The 12,264-nt window shown below is 43.2% G+C and overlaps 1 protein-coding gene across 5 annotated transcripts in view; it reads right to left on the bottom strand.

Annotated features, from left to right (window-relative positions):
- The window catches only part of ELMO1 (engulfment and cell motility 1), a 569,414-nt gene that overhangs the window by 365,536 nt on the left and 191,614 nt on the right, over positions 1–12,264 (bottom strand). For all 5 annotated transcript variants that reach the window (XM_073549986.1, XM_073549985.1, XM_073549983.1 and 2 more), the window contains one exon: positions 8,843–9,012. In XM_073549986.1, coding sequence (XP_073406087.1) covers positions 8,843–9,012 — 170 coding nt within the window. The remainder of the gene's footprint in view (positions 1–8,842; positions 9,013–12,264) is intronic.

Below are 12,264 nucleotides of genomic sequence, written 5' to 3'. Positions count from 1 at the left end.
ATTTTGCCCTGCGGTTTCACACCTCTACGTTAAAGGTGTGAAACCTCTGCGGAAACCGCCCAAACAATTGACATGCTGCGGTTTGTAAACCGCAGCAAAACCGCGCGGAAAAAACCGCACCGTCAGCACAGCGTTTTTGAAAACCCATAGGGTTTCATTGTACTGTACTTGGTCTGCGGAACTGCTGCGTTTCCGCAGGGGCAAAACCGCTGCGGAAACGCAGCAGAATCCACACCTTGTGCACACAGCCTTAGTGTACTGTGATGTTTCATTTGAAAGACGTCTAAACACACGGTCATCAGTAGGCTGGGGCTGCACTCACTTTCCCATCATCAGGAAGCAGCGCTGCAGTCACTTACTACAGTTTCTTTCATCGACACTATCTGGATGTTCCGGATCCATGGTGCTGATAGAAGCTGGAGGAGAGGCGAGAGCAGCGCCACTACTCCGATTCTGTTCCCGCAGCTGCAGCAGCTTCTTACTATGAAAGGAAACGTCATCAGAGGCCAGAGATGACTCCCGTACCGCCCCCACAGCTTCTATTACCGCCCTTAAATGAATAGTCCTCAATGGCAGCGATAGAAGCAGGGTGAGTGACACCAGTGCTGCCCTCTGAGCTGATGGGGATTTGTTTGAAGGTGGTGATAGAAGATGTGGGCAGTGCCGCAGTTATTCACCCTGCTTCTATCTCTGCCCCTTGATAATGTCTTGTTTCATAGTAAGAAGCTGCTGCAGGAGGCAACAGAAGCAAAGTGCCAAAACATTACAGCAAGCAAAAGAAAAAAAAAAATTACGGATTAGCTGTATAAAGATAAGTGTAGGGAATTTTATAGTGAAGACAATTACAAACTGCTTGGGGAGTAAAAATAGATATTTAGAAAATACATATTAAGTAACGGTGCACACCTTTAATAAAGAATTAATCAGTTCTAATTTGTACAGTATATTACACTACAATTTTCACTTGCTTGAAACTTCTATGTATTCCCTTTTGACAGTCCATAAGCAAAAGAGATGACCTATTTTACAGCAAGCGGAGATTAAATTCAGTAATTATCACAGGAGTAGATAACTAAATCTAGATTCATAATGAAGGACAAGTTAAAAGAACATGTTTTGCTTGTGAAAGTCAATCAATAACCCCCTTTGCAAAACGACTGCAATTAGCAGTAAAAAATGCTTGCAGTTTTTCTATAAGTGCCTTTTGCATGTGACGCTATCTTAAGGATATGTTCACATGCAGGGGCTTTAGACCACAGAAGCCATGTTTCGCTGCGTTATTTCGACCGCTTCCTTGCACGATCATTTAAACCTGCAGGGAAAAAGTGGTCTCACATGTGAAACTCGGAGACCGTGACTAGTTCCCAAAATGCTGAGCTCTATATGCCCCCACCCTCACTACTGATTGGCAGCTTTGTGTGTACACTGTGCATAGGCAGAAAGCTGCTAATCAGTGGTGGGAGCAGTGTTATACAGAGCAGTAGGATAACTATTTCTACAGTAATACTTTGCTGCTGATAAAACAGTGATTTTATTGAAACTATAATTAATAAGCAGCCCACTGACACATCACTGGAATAAGGGCCTCTGTCTTCTGCTGACCGATTCCCTTTAAGTAACTGTTCAGGGAAGCAATGGAAAGACTGCGACAGATCAAGACTAAAAGTCGCAGTACAACTGCTGTGTGTGAATATAGCCTAAATATAAATCACCTTATCAAATACAAGCATAGAACAACCAGGAACTAAATTAAAGAGTATGCGCACTCACAAAGACACATGGATGCCAATATCAAAATATTATTAAGTAGTGTACCAGAGAAGATGGCAAAGTGCACCTGAAAGTACTGTAAGAACGGGACAATGTGCGTAGGAAGAGGATTTTCCTGAAATTAACATTTGAGGCACTTACTATTTGATATATACATAGCACTGGTATGTGTCATCAATGAGCTCTAGTGTAACATCATCTGTCCATAGAACATTTTCCCAGAAGGATTGTGATTAGTGATGCGCGAGTATACTCGTTGCTCGGGTGATCTCCCAGTATTTTGGCGTACTCTGAGATTTAGTTTTCAACGCCTGGGCTGCATGATTTACACTGGACAGCCTGAATACACGTGGGAATTTCCTAACAGGCATTCCTCACATGTATTCAGCATGTCCAGCAGCCACAAATCATGCAGCTGCGTCGACAGAAACTAAATCTCCGAGCACATCAAAATACTCGGAGACCACCCGAGCAACGAGTATACTCGCTCATCACTAATTGTGATTCGTCTATATAACTTCTAACATAGTGCAGTTGTTCTGTTTCACACCTTTGTTTATAGTTTATAGTGGGGTCCTACTTTGCTAAAGCCCAAAGTTCTTTGAATGTTCTTTGTTATTTCTTTGTCACATTTGAAACCAACTGCAGCAAAATACCATTTTAGACTGACGAAGCCTGTATACCAAAGTCTTTGGAGATGCTTTTGCTTGGTGAGAACATTTCTGGTCATCTCAAACAGGTCTCTAATCTCTGCTATTATGATCAAACATCAGGAAATAAAACTCTCCCCTTTATCCATGAATGCCACCATTCATAGACTAAATAAAGTCATGTATAATGAGTTAACCATTCAAGGTTTGGTTCAACGAACGTCTCTATGTTCGTCGAATTGTTCGTCGAACTCCATTGAATTCAATGGGAGGCAAAACCAAATGCATACACAACACCTTAAGGGGGATAAAAAGCTTCCCAAACAGCTCAAATTATGGGCAGACACCAGGAAAAGTGGCATCAAGTGACACAAACTACATATAGTATAATTGCACAGCATAAATGTATGGGACAGGGCTTGGACCAGTATTTCTATCTGAAACATTGATCAGTAACAGGTGGATAAGTGACAGGTGTAGGTCTGGTACTCTGAGAGGTCTGTCAAATTCAGGCAACACACGAAGGAGACCCAATTTAGGAGTCCAAACATTTACAAAAATTATGGGCAGACGCCAGGAAAAGTGGCATTTATTGCTCCACAGTAAAAATGTCAATGGCACAGCAGCAGTCAGCCATGGGCCATGAATGAGTTATCAGGGTCTGGGCCAGAATTTACAGCTTTGAATTGAAGCTTCAAATAAGAAAAGTTGGGTGAGGGTACGGTGTAAGCCTTCTTTGCTGGAAGCCCTGATTCCTCTTGCAACAAACAGCTCAAACAGTTCTTTTTCCCAGCCACACTCAGGTGGCACAAATATCAGCTTGGTAGGGCATGAATGTTAGAAAAACTTAAGGATAGCAAATCAGGTAGTTGACGTATCAACTGACCCACAGAAAAACATTTTAAGATGGCACAGAAGCAGTCAGTCATGTGTCATGCACAAGGTATCAGGACCTGGACCAGCGTTTAAAGCTTTGAATTGAAGTTTCAATTAAAAAGAGGTGGGTAAGGGAGTGGAGTAAGCCTTCTTTGCTGGAACCCTGATACCTCATGAAACAGCTCACACTGTTTTTTTCCCAGCCATACTCAGTTGGCACAAATATCAGCTTAGCAGCGCACTAATGTTAGAAAAATGTAAGGTTAGTAAAACAGGTAGTTGACTGAAAGTTCAAGCCTGCTGGTCTGGGAGCCCTACTGCTACAGGCAACACACATGAAGAAGTCTCAACTTGGAGTGCAATTATTTCAAACAATTATTTCCACACACCACTAAACTGGCATCAATTTCCACAGAGTAGAAACAGTATAATGGGCCTTGGACACCCCTTCCACAACAAGCAACCAACCAGATGAAGACCCAACTTGGAGTCGGCACATTTCAAAAAATTGTTTGTAACACCAGTAGCAACAGCAGGCACTGAAACCACGAGAAAGGTGTCACAGATGGCAATAACGCGAGATCAATGCATAACACTAAAAAATACACCACTGTCTCGTCTGCCCTGTCTGCGACTGGGGTGCAAAAGTCATTGGAGACTTGTTCATTTTGATGTACGTTAGGCAGTCTACACTTTCAGGGGACAGCTGGATGCGCTTATCCGTCAGAACACCATCAGCAGCGCTGAAGACAAATTCTGAGAGAACGTTGGCTACAAAGCATGACAGAACCTCCAAGGTGTGACAGGCGAGCTCAGGCCCCTGTTCCATTTTTTTCAAAGTCCATGGTGTGTTGGTGGCAGGTAATACTCAAACTTGCTTCCTCCGTCCCCTCCCGCCAACCACAGACAACAGAGAGGGGAACATTATCCTCTACATCTCCTGACTGTTGCTTGCTCATCGCTTCTTCCTCCTCTATTTGTTCCTCAGCTTGTGCACCTTCACTAACAGTTTTCTGGTACCATGTGCTATCCTAAATCGCTGTAATCCACCCTCCCAAGGCACCCGCCTGTGCAACGACAGTCTGGAACTTAGAGATATTGTTATCCCTTCTTCATACTTCTTTGATTTCACATCTTCCTCTGGGACCACCGCCTCCAGCAGACTATTTAATGTTGCTCCAGCATGTAGAATAGTGATGCTGATGATGGCATCATCAGTGCCAACCATCTTAGTAGCCATTTCAAAGCTGTGCAGAAGGATGCAGAGGTCCTTCATCTGTGTCCACTTCGCAAGCAAAATTTGCACCACGTCCATACTGCGCTGCCCCAGGTTATGAAAAAACATACTGCACCAGGGTTGGTCACTGCTGCCACAGTTGCTGTAACATGTGCAAAGTAGAATGCCACCGTGTCAGCATATCGCAGATCAAACGGTTAACCGGTAGGCCGAAAGACCTCTGTAGCGGTGCAGTCGATGACTTGCTGGGTGGGTTCAGCGGAAGTGAGCAAACAGCGACCGTGCTTTCCACAGCAGGGCATCCTGGCCGGCATAGTGGCAGAGAAATTGCTTTACCACAAAGTTGAGGACGTGAAATATGCAAGGCACGTGTGTGAGGTTGGCCAGGCGTAGGGCCGCCACCAGGTTCACACTGTTATCGGACACTGCTTTCCCAGGCTCCAGGTTCAGTGGAGTCAGCCATTGCTCTAACTCTGCCTGAATAGTTGTCCACAACTCTTGAGCTGTGTGACTGCGATCTCCAAGGCATATTAATTTTAACACAACCTGATTGCAGTGAATAATGGCTGCGCAGAATGGAAGTGGGAGAGGAGTGGTTCCCTCTGCACGTGTCTCATTAAGGGAGAGGTTGAGGGTGCAGGTGTGACGTCCGTCTGCGAGTCTGGGCTGCAGTAAGACAGCACCCCGAGCAACCCTGATACCCTTTACCCCTATACAGGGATATGGATTTACAGCAGAGCCCAGGAGGTAGCTGTCTGAATAAGAGCAGCGGACCAGAGCAGGACGGTCGCCAGAAAGGGGTTAAAAAACGGGACCAAAAGCGTAGTCAGGAATCCAAGTCTAAACCAGGCGGGCAGCAGAGGTACAAAACGGCAGACAGTAACAGTCAAATCCAGGCCAAGGTCAGAGTCATAAACCGGGAGGGAGGCAGAGGTACAAAATCGTTAGGCAGTCGCAGCGTCAAAAACCAGGCCAAAGGTCAGAGTCGTAAACCAGGAGGGCGGCAGAGGTACAAAATCCTCAGGCAGGAGCAGAGTCAGAAATCCAGGCAAAGGTCAGAATCAAAGATAGCAAATAAACTAGCACACTGGGGAAACCAAGACTATATCTGGCGGCCTGCAAGACAGGCCCCAAGGTATTTGAAGGATCAGGCTATCCCTCACAGGTTCACAGTCTGATGATGTCATTTGGACCGCCCCCTGGACCAGGCCAGATGGCGATGCACCAACCCTTTCATGACTGACAGAGGAGCGGAGCCTGCGCCCACCAGATGCCTGTGCAGGAGCCCCTTTTCTGTCACCACCACCCACAGGGAAACCACGGCGCCTCCTAGTGGCCGAGGGAGGAACAGCCGTCCCCGAGTCTGACGGTGACGTGACCTCCCGGCGCCTCCCAGTGGTTGAGTCTGGAACAGCAGTCCGTGTATCTGACGGCGACGTGACAGTTCGGCACCTCCCAGTGGCCGAGGCAGGAACAGCAGTCCCTGTGTCTGACGGTGACGTGACAGCAGGTTGAGGCCCTACAGGAGGTGGAGGAGCCAGAAGCAGTGGAGGAAGTGTTAGGCTATGTGTACACGGTGCGGATTCACCCGCGGATTTTTCCACGCGGATTTTGCACAATCCGCAGGTAAATCCGCAGGTCATAAGACATACGGTTTACCTGCAGATTACTCTGCGGTTTTGCCCTGCGGTTTATCACCTCCACATTGGAGGAGATGGCAAACCGCAGCGGAATCCACAGAAAAGAATGACATGTCAATTCTTTCTGCGGATTTGAAACCGCAGGCAAAACCGCGCGGAAAAATCCGCACCGTCTGCACAGCGGTTTCAATTTTCCATAGGCTAGAATGGTACTGTACATCACCTACAGTTCTGCTGCGGATCCGCAGGAACAAATCTGCTACGGATCTGCAGCAGAATCCGCACCCTGTGCACATAGCCTTAGCTACAGAGGATTATCCTGCAAGCCTTGTGGATTCCAAGACTTGTCGAGCAGCCTCCACAACCCCCAGAGTCACCCAGCGCCCAGTCAGTGAGATCTATCACCCCTGCACGTTTGCTCATCAAGATGTCAGTGGTGAAATGCACCCGGCAGACAGATATTTTTCAGAGAATGGGTGATTTTGTTTGCGACATGCAGGTGTAGCGCAGGCACAGCTTTTTTTGAGAAGTAATGGCGACTGGGCATCTGTCTTGTGGGACTGTGACAGCCATCAACTTTCGGAAACTATCTGTATCCACCAGGCTAAAAGGCAGCATTTCCATGGCTAACAGATTGGAGATGGTAGAGTTCAAGCTCTTAGCTTTGGCATGGGTAGAGGGAAACATTTTTTTATGTGACCACAACTGCAGGACCAAGGGCTGGCTGATGTGCTGATGGAGGGTGGAGTAGGGTAAACAGGACAAACTGCTGGACTGTGAAGGTGGTGCAGGCAGAGATGTCATGATGGATTGAGAAAGATGTGTTGTACTTGGTGAAACAAAAACAACAGGCGTCTTCACTTCCATAGCAGATTATGGGCTCTCACTCAGCCTGACTATAGGGGGTAAACAAGTGGAGGTTCTGCTGCCGGAGACCTGTGTGAGAACAATTGCCATGGTGACGAAGGAGTAAGAAGCAGCAGATGTTCTCAATGGTCTTTCAATATGACGAGACAATGGTCACTCAGTAGAGCTTTCAGTAACGTTACCACCTAACCCAAGTACAAATCAAACACCAAGCCTACTCCCCCTTCCAACACTATTAGCACAAACTAGTTAGATGCTGGAAAGTCAATTTCACACAGAACAGAATCCTAACTAAATGACAAGTTCACTTGCAGCAGCAGGAGCAACCTTTCTGCGATGTTACACTAAGAAAATGGCGCCAGCAAAACAACATGTCTGCTTTTTATATAAGGAGGGACATCTGACTTTGGCAGCCAATCAAAGAAGCCCTTGTGTCTGGACGTTGTGGATGGTTTCTGCACCCTGACTGTCTGCCAGAATCTACACACATTCCGTTATTAAAAAGGAAAAAAATTACACTCCACCGCCCCTGTGACCTAGAGTCACCCCCTCCCCTCATTACAGAACAACTATCCTATTCAAAGTCAAAACAAAAGCATTAGTGGAAACAAAATCATTTACCAATCTGTGACCGAATTTTGCCAACTTTGAGGAAAAATCTTCGGGAAACCAAACACGAATCCAAATGTACTACGTTCATGCCGAATTTTAGATCGGCAAACGTCATCAGAACAAGGTTGCTCATCTTTCGTCATGTGCGCACTGACAAGGTGGGGAGCGGCAAGTCCAAATGATAATCAATCACAAGTTAGTTCGATTTTGTTTTATTTGTGTTTCAAGATGAACATAAAAAGGTGCCAAATTATTTTGTTATTATTGTATCTTGTGCCTATCTGTTTCAAACATATGCATGGGTGAGGTATGTATATACACCTATAAATATATGTGTGTAAATAAGCAATCTCACTAAACACTTAAAAGGGTTGTTACACGAACAAACGCATATTTTAAATCAATAGACCTTGGAATTAAAATATGTTTCACAATTGGATGTGTTTAGAAATATGTTCCTGTGCTGAGATAATCTATAAATGTGCCCCTGCTGTGTCTGACCGTACAGGAACATGGTCTGATCATACCACATCTCCTAGGCAGGGGAGGAAGCAAAAGAGAGTATACAGATATTACAGAATGGGATCACAGTACAGGAATTATTTTTTTTATTTTTATTTTTTAAAAACACATTCAATTGTGGATTTTATTATTATTCCAAGATCTGTTGATTAAATTATACCTTTAAGCAAGCAATGCAACATATCTTCTGAAATGCTGAAGATTTAGGGTAGTCAATTATTGCATAACTGCAAGGTCCAAATGGAAGAACAGAACTTGGGAAGACCCGATACTGGTCAACAAGCTCTGACTTGATGTCGACTTATGACATAGGGCCTAAAAGTTAAAAGATTCAATGGCAAAGGACATTATCTATGGCTGACAGAGGAGGAGATTCCTTGTTTCTGGTGTTTATTTTGCATATATTATTGTTTCCCTATTTATGATTTGACATGTGTGTTAAGTAAAACATTAGGACAGTTAAAGAAAGGAGCAAACTTGCTAAAATAAGAAAAAAATTGGCCTCACAAACTAAACAACACAGGCTTCAACAATTCACTATGTAGTGTAGAATTGAAAAACATATTACAGAACAAACAGAAGTCCCATGAAGACCAGTACATCACTTTGCTAATGTTTAAATGCATCCTACAGGATCTAGAACTGTATGAAAACTAGATGAAACTTACTCGTTACCACTTTCCACCATTTGTGTGAGGAGGTAAATGCCATCCAGGTTTATGAACTCTTGAGCAAAAGTAATATCTCGTGAAAATCTAGCCAAATCCTTCAGTGCTTCTAGCTTGACGTCCATACTTGAAGACTGGACCCTCTCATGGAGCTGCTGAGCAGTGTGAGTCTAAGGATGGACATAAATTAGGTTAATTCAAATGTCTGAATATAAAACCTTGCATATGACCTTCATGACCTTGTGATTTTCAGCTTTTGCGCTTTCATTTTTTTCTTCACCTTATTTCAAGAGCCATAACTTTTCTGTTTTTCCATCTCCATAGCCGTATGAAGCCTTGCTTTTCTGGGGGGGTGAGTTGTACTTTTGAATAACACTTTATTTTATCATGTGATGCACTGGAATGCGCGAAAAAATTACAAGTGTGTTGAAATTGCAAATAAAGGACAACTCCACAACTGTTTTTTTTCTTTTTTTTTTTTTTTTACCACATCTACTATATGGCAAAACTGACCTGCCAATATTATTCTCCAGGTCAGTATGAGTATGCAGATACCAAACATGTATAAGTTTTGTTTTTGTTTTTTCATTTAAGTGGTGAAAAAACATTACAAAATTTGAAAGAAAATTTTTTTTTTGCTTTCTCAGACATTTTCCAAGACCTGTGATGTTTTCATTTTTTGGTACATGGGGAGGCTATGTGAGGGCTTTATCCTTGCGCCCTGAGCTGACTTTTTTACGGATACCATTTTGGGTTAGATGGATGTGATGTTTTGATCGCCTCTTAATGTATTTTATTGCAATGTGGCCACCACCTGTAATTCTGGCCACATCGATTGTGATTTATTTTCTCGTTATGACGTTTAATGACACATTGGACTTTTCGGAACACAGCGATACCAAAGAGGTGTATTTTTTTTTGTTTTTGTTTTATTCTTAATGGAGCAAAAGAGGGGTGGATTTGAACTTGTGTTTTTTTTTCATATTTTTAAAAACTTTTCTCACTTTTTACTGACTTCAAATAATCCCTTTAGGAGACTTGAGGCTGCGATTATCCAATAGCCTGTGCTACACATAGCAGGACTTCAGCTCTGCTACATAGAGCAGAAATCACGATCTCCGATGAACGCCAACCACAAGCCAGTGTTCACAGGAGTATCGTAATGACAGAGACGGGGTCATCAGCAAACTCCCAGCAGTCATAACAATGCGATCATGTAATGTATGACCCGCTTCCTGCCGATGCGTGTTAAATCCCGCTGTCAGTGACTGACAGCAGGATTTACAGATTAACAGCCACGTGGCTGGTAAAGGAACATGATGACTGCTTAAATCAGTCATCAAGTGCAGGGAAAGATATGGGCTCGTCACGCGACCCCATGTAAAAGGCACGGACACGACCTTAGATGTCAACATACATCAAAAGTTGCAAAGGACTTAAAAAGTGAAGAACTCTTTATGTTTCACTTTGTTTATCCAGACAAATGTATTTAATGGAGACTGTAGTGGAGTGTGGGATAAATCAAACTGCCAGGTAGCCAATTGCCTATATTTATTTTTCACTGAGCAGTCATGCTTTAAACTCTTATCAAAAGAATCAAATTAATGGCACAAATGCAGGTGTAAAAAACATCCAGTCAGACACTTCCAAATGTGTTTTTCACAAGATATATTTATTCAGCTGTATGCATCTTTTAGATAAATTGGTGCAATTCTAATCCTTCTGGTCAACTGCGTAGGTGCAAAATACAATAATAATAATAATAATAATAATAATAATAATAATAATAATAAGCAAATGTGCATAGAAATTTGCTTCTGGTACTTTTGGGTTCTTATTTTTTAGCATGCTTTATAGTCTGCTCAGCTATTAAAAATATTAAGCTGTCCTCCAAGGTGGCCTAACAGTAATTCATCCACCCTACAAACACTGGCAAGAATTGCTCTAGACAGTGGGACCTTATGTCTGGTAAATGCAGTTTGTTGTGACTTGGTCTGTAGTAGACAAGATGTACGCAAACATTGAATATATGAAACTTGAACTGCATTACTGCTAAAATGAAGGTACTTGGCACATTTCATGTGTGCACATCTACCACCGTAAGGTGACCTTTCTTAGATGGGACCTTAAGCCTTTATTGATTAAACATGCCTCTCACATCAGCTTTTTTGTGAAGCAGCTTCACTTAAGATAACTTTGTTGGGTCCGCCAGTTTCTGAAAGGTTACCAGTCAGCAGGATTGTGCACAGTAACCTACAGCAGGTCGGCGCCGTTATACTGATTAAAATGATATCTAGTTGACTAAAATGATATCTAGTTGATTAAATCCGACTTGTGGTTGTTGTTTAATCTTCATTTTCAGTTTTCAGTTAATAAGATTCTCATGCTCCGGGGTGGCCTGTGGCGAGGAGGGCTGTGGAGGAGGTCTTCATGTGGTGCTCTGCTTAGGTATTCATACTGGTGGCTTATGATAGGTCACTGATCAAAATTCCCCCTACTTTACATACTGATCACTATATGTATTGAAAAAAAAAAAATCACATTCAACAGGCAGGCGCCTGTGCTGCAGTATGATTGCATGTATAATGTGCATGAAATTGTTTATTTAGGGTGAAAAAAAAAATCTTTCTAAAAAAAAAAAAAAAAAAAAATCTTTCTCAGAATGTCGCCAGTCGCGACTGCACAGTAGCATCTATCGGCGATCCGATAGATGCTATTGTGCAGGCGCCGCCAACGCCATCTTTGTGAGATTTTTTTTTTCCCTTTACCAAAATGGTGAGGCCGGTGCCTGCACAGTAGCATCTATCGGACTGCCTGTGGATGCTACTGCACAGGCGTTGCCGGCGCCATTTTGAATTTTTTTTCTCTGAATAAATGTATATGACTAAATAAAACAATTTAATGCACATTATACATGCGATTATGCTGCAGCGCAGGTGTTGCTGCCTGCTGAATGTGATTTTTTTTTATACATATAATATTCAGTATGTAAAATAAGAGGCAGGTGACTGAGGGATCAGTGACCTGTCATAAGCTATCAGTATGAACACTTAAGCAGAGCACCACATGAAACACCCCCCCCCCACTCTCACACACAGGCCGCCCCGGAGCACGAGCATACCATTAACTCAAAACTGAAAATAAAAATAAAACAACCACAAGACGGATTTCATCACCCAAGGTATCATTTTAATCAGTATAACGGCGCCGACCTGACACTGTCTGTAGGTTACTCAGCTCAATCCTGCAGACAGGTTCCCTTTAAAGGTGTCATTTGCACATACTTTTACATTATTTAGTGGCCACTGCTGAGTACCGCAGTTTCTCTCTTATTCAGAAGAGGAGTGAATGTTGTTGTATATTATAACAAAAAAATCAAGCCCAATGGAAAGGAAGACGAGCAGTGTATTTCTGAACATATT

The sequence above is a fragment of the Dendrobates tinctorius genome, unplaced genomic scaffold, assembly GCF_039654945.1.
Source record: "Dendrobates tinctorius isolate UK_male_01 unplaced genomic scaffold, ASM3965494v1 ptg000162l, whole genome shotgun sequence".
Lineage (NCBI taxonomy): Eukaryota > Metazoa > Chordata > Amphibia > Anura > Dendrobatidae > Dendrobates > Dendrobates tinctorius.
The sequence above is the reverse complement of the archived record's forward strand: the minus strand, read 5'-3'. Positions and strand labels throughout refer to the sequence as shown.